General features: G+C 40.8%; 1 protein-coding gene and 1 non-coding gene across 3 annotated transcripts; both read right to left on the bottom strand.

The window, feature by feature from the left end:
* Positions 1-113: 113 nt before the first annotated feature.
* On the bottom strand, positions 114-187 carry trnar-ucu. The gene has a single exon. It is a non-coding gene; the product is annotated as a tRNA-Arg (tRNA).
* A 2144-nt stretch (positions 188-2331) lies between these two features.
* Positions 2332-10037, bottom strand: LOC118102383. Of its 2 annotated transcripts, none has more exons than XM_035148500.2 (10): positions 9757-10037; positions 6902-7038; positions 6679-6790; positions 6468-6567; positions 5700-5908; positions 5339-5469; positions 4747-4879; positions 3811-3916; positions 3646-3721; positions 2332-3113 (listed from the first exon to the last, which is right to left on the bottom strand). In XM_035148500.2, the coding sequence occupies exons 1-10, from the start codon at positions 9827-9829 to the stop codon at positions 2967-2969; spliced, it is 1224 nt and encodes a 407-aa protein (XP_035004391.1). In that variant the 5' UTR covers positions 9830-10037; the 3' UTR covers positions 2332-2966. The 2 variants fall into 2 exon arrangements, with proteins under 2 accessions (XP_035004391.1, XP_035004392.1); XM_035148501.2 differs by having other exon boundaries at positions 6679-6767.
* Between the last annotated feature and the right edge of the window lie 6 nt (positions 10038-10043).

The following is a 10043-nucleotide window of genomic DNA, read 5'->3' as shown; positions in this document are numbered from 1 at the left end:
TGCAGCTCACACGTATTATCGAGGATTAACAGAAAATCATCAACTGCGACCAGAGCATCATCATCATCTGCGTCCAGCTGATAAAAAACACACCATGTGTTACCATAGTGACCCATCTCTGCCGGGACTCGAACCCGGAGCCTCTGGATTAGAAGTCCAGCGCGCTATTCCATTGCGCCACAGAGACTGCGCCAGATCCTTCATATACGGCATCAATTTTATCGCTCCCTCCCTTCCTACGTCGCTGCTCTGCATCCCTGCAGCATCAGGACCAGTCTGAGCCGACATGTTGGCAATTCCCGGGTTTCACCGCTAGATGGAGCAGTTGAGGCGGGAGATCTGTCAAGCAAGATGGCGTTTGACAGGAAGTGCAAATGCTTCGGTGAAAAAATAAAAGCCTCCGTGACTGCAGAGGTCGCTGTGTGAAGGATACTTAACATAGGCTTTTATTTTGAAGGTGCACCAGCGGAAGACTTATTTTGGGAGAAGTAGCTTAACTCACAGCGGTCCTATGGTTTGTGTCGGGGCTTTGTATTCATAGAAATATTTGATATATGTCCCTGCACGTGGTGGTGAGTGGATGGATTTAAGATGAAAAGATATTCTATAATAAATGATTTACTTGTGAACACTCTGAGATGTCAGCTGTATTTGCATCGAACGTGATTATCAGTGCATGGTGTGTGTGAGGTCTCCATAATAAAGATATTAGACCTTGTGTGTTATGTTGCAGCGCAGTATAGTTAGTATACAGCCTATTGCTATAGATACATATATGGATTTTATTTTCTCCCCAGTCCTGGACTCACGGTCACATGTATCTCTCATGTAGGTCAGTGGAGCTCCATCATACTGCTGCATGTCTGGAATAACACTGGTGCACCGGTTACACACAGATTGCATCAGATACAAGAAACTACTCCCCTCCCCCCCTCCCCGGCACACGGAGACACTGTCTGCATGTCTCTATGCATGTCAAGGACACACAAGAGGAACCAGCTCTGTGGAGATGATGTGGCAGTATATGTGTGGACCAACAACTTCCTCTGTGAACAGAGCACGCTGACAATAACAGCAACATTTCACCGTATTTGGCAAATGATTTTTTAAAAAGTGGTCACACTTTACAGCAATTTATATGTGAACTTTGACTTCTTTTGTACAAAATATACTTGAGATGTGTAATCGAAACATTAAATTGAAACATGAATGTTAAATCGAACTGTAAAATCGAAATCTAAATGTAAAATTTAATCTAGATATCAAATAAAAATCGAAATCTCAAATATACTGTATATCTCAATGTTAAATCCAAATCCCAATATCTGTAAAGGGTCAAATTTAATATTTAGATTTGACATTGACATTATATGAATATCTTTTTACAACGGATATAAATATGACAAAGTTCATAAATATTGCTGTAAATCGGGTTAAACAAAAGTGACTTTAAAAATACAAACATCTTGAGACATTGCTTAAAGCAAACCAGTCTTGTGATCATGTGTAATCAGTCCACTGTATCTAATGTGATTCAGCCAACATGTACCTGTGGCTTTGAATTTTGTATCTGACTCCCGCATTGTATAGTTAGATTTTGATTATGTATTTTACTTATGGGGTAATTGGTTGTTTTCAATTTGTGTTTAATGTTAAATATTAATTATTTGTTGCACAGATGGTTTTGACACCAAGATAGCTTATCATTATTGTGATATGATGTATGCAATATGATGCAATAATGAATGCAATACCCTTGCGTAAAATTGCATTGTAACCACAAAACAGAAGAGACAGGGGTGGGGAATTCTCAGGAACAGTGACACTACTTGGGTATAACTTGTTCTCTGTAAGTTTCAGTGAGAAGAAATGAAACTTCACAGAAAAAGTATGTTTCCTTCCAGCATCACACTGTGTCGACTGAAATCACATGTGCGCAAGTCAGAAATGTATTCTCCAATCGTTAGACGACACAGTATCTTAACAGTTGAAGATGGGACTCCTCACTGTCGTCTTTTGCAGAAGTGGACCTTGCAAAACGTTTGAAACTTGTGAAACTCAATTCAGCCAATAGAGTGAACTTCCTGTCGTACCGCAGGTCCAGATCGTCAACCAGCCCGGTTTATTGGGCAGTGATCTGTAACTGTTGAAACTTTGATCATTCTGGGCTTTGTCACAAAAACTAAGCTTATCTGCTCAAGCTTGTAAACTGTCTGTTTCTTCATTGTAAGTCTGTGTTCTGGATTTGGTGCAAAGAGACTCAGCCGTGAGGAAAAGGACACAAGTGACAGAACGCGGGAGGAAGAAGAAAAGACACGATGGGACGACAAATTGTCAAGAAAAAGCAGCTCTTCAGCACATTGCCGAGCCAAGCTTTATGATTTATTAGCTCTTTATGTTTCACCAGCAAGTCTAAAAAAATAAATACATTAACAGTGGAAACCATCTCAAACAGTCAAGCACCAGTGCTGATACATCACGAGTGTTGAATTGATTACACATTCAGGTAACAGCTACAGTAGATGACAACATTTTATAACAACAACTTATAAATGCTAAAACAATCGTGAAAAAGTGAATTTATTGTATGCAAATGTGTCGCTGCAGAACGACTGGTTGTTCAGACGCTACAGATCGGATAAACTCTGCTCTGCTGCTGCTGGGGTTGCTGCATGACTGCGTGGGTAAAATGTACCAGGACTGAAAAGGGAACGGCTACTGTGCGTAAAAATAACTCTGGAAAATGTCTAGACAATTGGAAAGCAACGTTTCTGTTAGCACATCTTGAATCTCGTTGATTGAGTACGCTCGGTGAAGTTGGATTCTAGCAGCATCAGCTCAATGTTTCTGCCACAGTTTCTTTGACACACCTCATCGACATGCCAATAAGAAAGCTTGTTCGACGTTCTGACCAGCGGACGCGTCCTCTTCGACGGCACAGTCTCCCATTGTCCTCTTGAGCCGGTTCAACAGGAGCTCAGGAGACTTTCATCAGTCTTTTGATGATTGTCACAACTGCAGAGTTTTGTTTGTTTGTCGATTTCAGGCTCTAACACCAGTGAGATTGTACAGTTCTCTTCCTCTGCTGGGAAGTACAGATAGCCAACAGTGCTCTGAGAAAAAAAGAAGGAGAAATGTTGGGGTTTCAAAGGAAACAAAACTCAGCGTGGCTTTTAAAAAGCCCATCGTTGTAGAGACCAGGACTACTACATTTGAGAAATGAAAACTCCTAAAAATGAATCAAAGCTATAAAGCTAACAGAAAACAAGGGATGACTAACTTAATGAATCAGGACTTGTGCACGGATGTTGGACATATAATTGGCCCCTCTGTTTAAATTGTGGCCCCTTTATGGCCCCTGATTTAGAAAAAAACATAGGTACGCCACTGAGACGAACACAAAACTGTGTATTAAGGTGACTGCTAGCAACCTGTTAGCTTAGCTTAGCAAAAAGACCGGCAACATGGCAGAACAGCCTGACTACGTCCAAAGGAACCAACACAGACGAGGTACGGTTTCCCACTTGTGATTTTAATACCTAACTTAAGGTCAACCTCCTCACCTAGGTTGAGCATACTTCCCAAAACACCATTCTATCCCTTTAATAATCCCAGGAGACAGGACAATCAGGGAGTAAACCTCACCTTATTGTTGCTGTCAGAAATATCTGTGAGGAAGTCCCGAGGTTGTGGTACTTTGGGGAAGATGTGATTCTTTTTCCTGTACGGTAAGAGTTAAAATATCAAGAGTCAAAACCAATAAAAAAAAGAGACAAGAAACGAGAGTATCCGAGGAAAATGTATACAGACCATATGTGCTCCCTGCAACACACAAAGGTCAGGGCTGTCAGGCCAGCTAACATCAATGGGATGAGGACCACTGCATACAGATACGCGTTAGGATCGGCATCTGCATCTGCACGCAGAAACATCCACAATGTTACTGTCAGCTGAGGGTGACTTACATAGCAACAGTGCTTAAAGTTTCAAGTAACAATTCAAACCCAAAGACTTTACAACACGAATGCAGAAGGAATCTTTGTCACAGAATCCTTCCTAAAACCGCCTGTAGATGGCAGCAGCACTTTCAAATCCTACACACAGTGGCTTTAAAAGGCTCGATAGTTCCTTACCCCCATCAATGGAGTTTGTCACCCTGTTTTCAACCCTGTCCGCTTGTTTGTTTGTTCTGTTCGTCAGCAGGATTACTGCAAGAAACTTGGTGGGACGATGGGACGTGGGCCTCAGCATATTTTGTCCTGGATCCAGACCAAGGGGGCCAGGATTTCTTTTTATTTTCTTTATTTATTATTTATGACATTTTTACTGATTCCCAGGGAGTAATTAATGGATCTTGATGAAAAAAAACAACCAAAATAGACAGATCTCCAGATTTAGTGGTCTTATAAGGGGCCTTGGTTTTGCACTCTTCTGAGTAGCATTCTAATTTGTTTGTTTGTCCGCAGGATGATGTATTGACTTGCACAAAACAGTGCCCGGTGAATGTTGGTGTGAATCTTTAACATTGCTAGATATAGCATATCACAACAGTTTCATAGATGTCCTAAGAAATAAGATCAAAGACATTTTGATGGTGATGACATCTATTAGTTAGTATATATATACTACTTGGTTTCTCCTTCTATTCTTGTTATAAGAGATAGACAGGCATGCAGTCTTGTTTGGCGTTGGGAAAGTTGTACACAGTGCCTTTTCTAATTTCAAACAGAGAGATGAAGACCATACCAAAAGACTTCTCCTCACTCCACGGTGTAGTGAATACTTTGTACACAGCTTGCATCGTCATGTGGTACCGACAGTGAGGCTTCACGGTCCACTCAGTTGATGTTTGTTCTATTTCTGTTGTTATCGGTATAGCCTGTGGGAAAATGAAGGCATAATTGTTATCGTGGTTAATCACTCACATATCAATTTACATTATGTCATAGACACAGTGTACATTTACGAGGATTATCTTATCTTATCATATCTTGGTGGTAATGCACCAAGAAACATAGCAATATCACAACACAGGCAAGGAAGATGAGTGAAGGAGAGCAAACAGATAGATATATATCATATATTTTGATTAGAAAGACTGAAATATGACTGAAATATAACTTTTTCACAGAGTGAAGGAAAAGCTCCTAAACAGACACAGATGCGAAGTTAAATATTCAAATGATTGAACTTCGGAGGCATTTTAATATCAATATTAAGTATTTAATTAGGCATCCAGTTGCTTCTAAGATTGAAATTATTACATGGTATTATGATTATTAATGGCACCTATTGAGTTCTTGCATAAAATAAATGGACTTAATCTGGCATCTCTTACCATTAATGTCTCACACTCAGTGATATTAAGCACGAACTTCTTAAAATGATCTCTGGTGCGAGGGGTAATCCAGTTGATGTTGAATGTATTCACAGTCTTTGTTACTGTCCACTCAAGGGGAGGCAGTTTCACTGTGCGGAGAGGGGCATGACACAACAACAATAACCATATATATATATATACACACACAAAGACTCACACACACACAAACAAATTCTCACAGAAACTTACTGTTAATACATCTCCAAGAAAGAACAAAGAGCAACTTCTTGGATTGAATGAGGAAGTGTAACATATTGCAACACAATTCCTTCCTCCGCACAACTCCTCATACCAAATTAGCACTGGTCCGTCAACTTACCAATAAAATCCTTTAGCGGCCACATCTCGAAGGTGTTCCTGAAAAGCTTCTTGTTCTCCGTCCCCTTGAACAAGATTTGAATGCTCTGCATGAGGTCGACCTGCAGCTCACAGCCGGTCCTGACGCCTTCGGTGAAACTGTACGACGAGCACTCTTGCAGGGAAGGGAGGGGGTCACAACAAGGTCTACTAAGATTCTGTTTCAGCAGTCTTGGAAAGAGAGAGAATGAAAGGTGATTAGCCTTCATGTTGCACCCTAATCCTGAAATCCCCAAAAAGTAAATTAATAAGAGAAATGAACTTTTAAATCTGCCCAGTTTTGCTTCTATTTTACAAGTCAGACCTGGCCGAGAGGACACCACACACATACACCCTTCGATACATTTAATTAAATAGCTCAACATTTTTGGGACATACGCCTCATTTTCTTGCCAAAGGTTTGATGAGGGCATCTTATATCTGACTCGACGGCCAGAAGCTGGTTAGTTTTATGAAAGCTAGCAACACTCCTTTTCTGTCAGGAAAACTACGGACACTATGTCCTGACAGGCTGGAAGTTGTGCTGCCTGCACAGACACAGGAACAAAATGCCAACTTACCAAAACACAACCGATCAGACATACGTCTCATCGTGCTATTTATTTGACAACAAACTTGAAATGTGCTTTTCAGCTTTGGAGTTTTGAATTTGGCTGGAGATGGCAGTCCGCCATGTATATTTAACACTCAATCACCATATTTGGCGTGGGCCTTGACAAATGACACATACCGATAGAAAAAATCAACAACTGTCCCGGGAACGGCTGGCTCCCAGAAGACGCTGGCGTTTTCTGCAGAGTACCAGTAGACCTTCACATTCCTCACCATCTCTGGGCGGAGACAAACACACATGAATCCAGTCAAAATATTGTTCAGAAGCTTTGGCCTATTTCTTTGTGTACTCAAAAGCATTGAAATTCAGGGCAGCAAAGGGAGCAAACCTGGATAAGAGCCGTCGAGGACAGTTGACTTGCTTTTTCCTTCATCACAGACAGTTTGAACGGATAATTTCAGAAATGTTTTTTGCCAGCTCCAGGGAAGAGAAGCGCAAGTCTTAAAAAAACACACACACAAACACCACTTCATGGCACTTCATATCGGCAAACATAAACGCTGATACCGATATGTCTGTAAATACAATTTACAAAATGGAGAGATACTCACTTTGTTAGTTGCGATGTCTTCGTCATTGTCTCTCACGACATAGGTGCAGTTCGTCCCTGAGTGCTGTGGTTGTGTCCAGGTCAACATAGGTTTAATGTCTTCGATCCAGAGCAGGGACAGATTCTGTGGTGGTAACACTTGAAGGAGAAAAAGACAGAAATCTCATAACATAGGGTTTCAGCAGGGTTTCGATCAGTGTATGCACATTGCATTTTGTAGAATTTACTAACACATTCGCACTAAACATTCTTTCCATCACCACGGAAGAATTCCTACATCCGCCCCTGGAGGTAAACGATTTTTGATGTTATTTTCGATGTGTGACATTCGTGGCTTTAAATATATTAAGGTCAGACCGCCAGCACTCAAGAACATCACTATCTGGACCAAAATCTACATGTCTTAAATGTGTCAACAATGAGTGTGTTTACATGCACATTAGTATCCTGATTTCCTCGGCCAAACTATGTTTTCGTCAGCGTTTGCCTGTTTGTTTGTAGAAGGATTACACAAAAACTACTAGACGGATCACCATAAAACTTGGTGCAAGGATGTGTTCGGGCCCAAGAAAGAGCCAATTCAATTTTGGCTTGTGGATCTGGATCAGGGGGCGGATCCAGAAAATAGGACGTTTTTTAAACATTTGCGTTGATTCCTCAGAGAATTACGCCCGAATCCGAAAGGTTTCAGATACTGTAAGGGGGTTGGTGGAAATGAGCAAGTGCGATTTAGTGCGAATCCAAATAAAAAAAGGAATCTATCCGATTTAAAAATGGTATAATAAGAGTGTAAGCTTTTTGTCAGCTGTAAATGTAACTACAACCAATATGTAACTGAGAAAGTCATGTTAAAGCAGTGGTCACCAAACTTTTCGAGAACCAGATCACTTTTTAATTCCAAACGTAAGCCGAGATCTACCGCCCTGATATCTTCCAAAAAACCCACTTAGGAGGGTCATATTTTTTTTTTTTTGCAATTTCTGTTAAAGGCTGAATGTACAAGAAATAAATATACACAAAGAAGGGCAGTTGTGCAACTTTTTCTATTCAATGCACAATATTCAAATTAATATCAATTCATATATACAATGGACAATATGTAGCTTCTCAGTTCCACATCATGTTCTGCAGAGGAGCTGCTACTGCAGCACAATGTTTTACATATAGGCTTTCATTTGAATATGGCCACAAATATGATTATTGCCTTGCATGAAAGAAGTCCCTTGTACTCAAATAAATACCAGTACTACACAGTATGAAGCCGTGCATCTTCCGCTCCTGCAAATATTTCACAATAAAAAAAACTTTTTAAACAAGGGAATGGATTCCATCAATAGAAACGCTGGAGTGCTTTTATTTTTGAAAAGGCATACAGAATGTGTTGCAACCATTTGTTTGTGACATAAATTCATCAGATAAAGATTAAAACTCAGGTGAAAGATCATTTTCTCTGTTTATTCTGCTGTGAACCACAATGTTTATCTGTCTATGACACAAATGTATTTACAACACTTTCCGAACCCGTTTCAAAGTAAAAGCACTCCAGCGTTTCACTTTCTGAATCCACTCATTTGTTCCAACGGGTCTTTGTTTGTTATCGACAGACCGAAAGATGCGCATCTTCATACCGTAGAGTCCTGACATTTACTTTAGTACATGAACCAACTTGTTCTTGAAGGAAATGCAGGAGATAAACCAGCAGCTCAGACGCCAGTAGCGGACACACAGACGCGTGTGAAAAACAGACAACCGACACATGACGACAGCCAGTGAGTCCAGAGAGTTGGGGGATCGACAGTGAAGACTGCCAGATCGACCGGTAGATCGCGATCGACGGGTTGGCGACCACTGTGTTAAAGGATCAGTGTGTAGAATTTAGTGACTTTTAGTGGTGAAGTTGCATGTTGCAGCTGAATACCCCTCACCTCACCCTTCCCTTCCATACATGACAGAGAACCTGTGGTAACCTTCAGTTGTCATAAAAACTCAAAAGGTGTTTAGTTTGTCCAGTTTGGACGACTGTAAAAAAACGTAGAGGACCCGCTCCTGATGTACATATAAAGTATTTAAATATAAATGACTCATTCTAGGTTAAAGAAAACAACAATTTGTACAAATTAGATGAAACACATGAGTGAAAACATCACAAGCATTATTTTATATTCAATTTCTGCCAATGGATCCCTCTCACCTAAACCTTACACACTGGACCTTTAAGCTTGTTGTATTTTCAGGGGGCTACTGGGCTACGATCAAGGACTTCCAAAATAAAAAGAAGAAATCAATAAATAAGTGAATAATACACGAATAACTCAATAAATGTAGGGATAAATAAATAAATGTAGAGATATGTTATCTATATAATATCCAAGATAAAAATACATATATAACCTCTTTCATCACAACTGTATGTGTTTGTTTTTTTAAATAGACATCTTTTAGCATTTACTTGTCTATTTATACATTATCGGTTGTTAATTTATGTATTAAATCATTTTTTAAGTTTTGGCACTTTCGGTCCTCCATACTCTGCTGAGGGCAACTCTGGTTTTGGGTGAGTTTAAGTACACGGCGTGAACACGGCCCATTATAACCTGGATATATAAAGGTAAATATATTATTCTAACAAGTGAACCGGGTTTCTGTGTCTACAGGCAAATCTGGATTCATCGCAATCTCAGAGAGACAGAATATGAGGTTCAGAAAGCTGAGGCTAGGGCCCAAGCTCCGGCGGAGGAAAGAGTATTGTAAAGTTTTACAAATAGTTAAATCGGGATAGCGGTTCATCCTGATCATCTGGGAAGTCCCTACCGGAGCAAGAATCATAGAGGCATCGACAACAGAGTGTGTTTTTACCCGTCTGGGACTCCACCGTCAGGAAGAGACGAGCCAAAAGGAGCAGGGACAAACTTCCAGTCGTCCCGGTCATCTTCTCTTTTCACCCGGTCCCTCGGATGGGTTCGTTTCCACTTGCGGTGCCAGGACGAGCCGAGACTTTCACATTCGCCTTGTAGCGAAACAACAGCGGAGCTCCAGTGTCCGGTTGAGTCCCTGGCTCCGACCTCTATGTGTGGCGGGGAGTCGAGGGGAGGGGGGGTGGTTGGAGGCTGGTCCGGGGCGGAGAACTTCCCGTTTCTCACTCG

The sequence above is a fragment of the Hippoglossus stenolepis genome, chromosome 23, assembly GCF_022539355.2.
Source record: "Hippoglossus stenolepis isolate QCI-W04-F060 chromosome 23, HSTE1.2, whole genome shotgun sequence".
Taxonomy (NCBI): domain Eukaryota; kingdom Metazoa; phylum Chordata; class Actinopteri; order Pleuronectiformes; family Pleuronectidae; genus Hippoglossus; species Hippoglossus stenolepis.
Note: the sequence above shows the minus strand (reverse complement) of the source record. Positions and strands in the feature narration are given on the sequence as shown.

Excerpts from the sequence above, each read along its gene's own strand:
- LOC118102383 (XM_035148500.2), bottom strand. The coding sequence starts at position 9,829 with ATGACCGGGACGACTGGAAGTTTGTCCCTGCTCCTTTTGGCTCGTCTC. Across the intron at positions 6,791-6,901 it reads AAGACATCGCAACTAACAAA|ACTTGCGCTTCTCTTCCCTG; the intron begins GTGAGTATCTCT and ends TGTTTTTTTAAG. Across the intron at positions 5,909-6,467 it reads GTTGTTGATTTTTTCTATCG|ACTGCTGAAACAGAATCTTA; the intron begins GTATGTGTCATT and ends TCTCTTTCCAAG.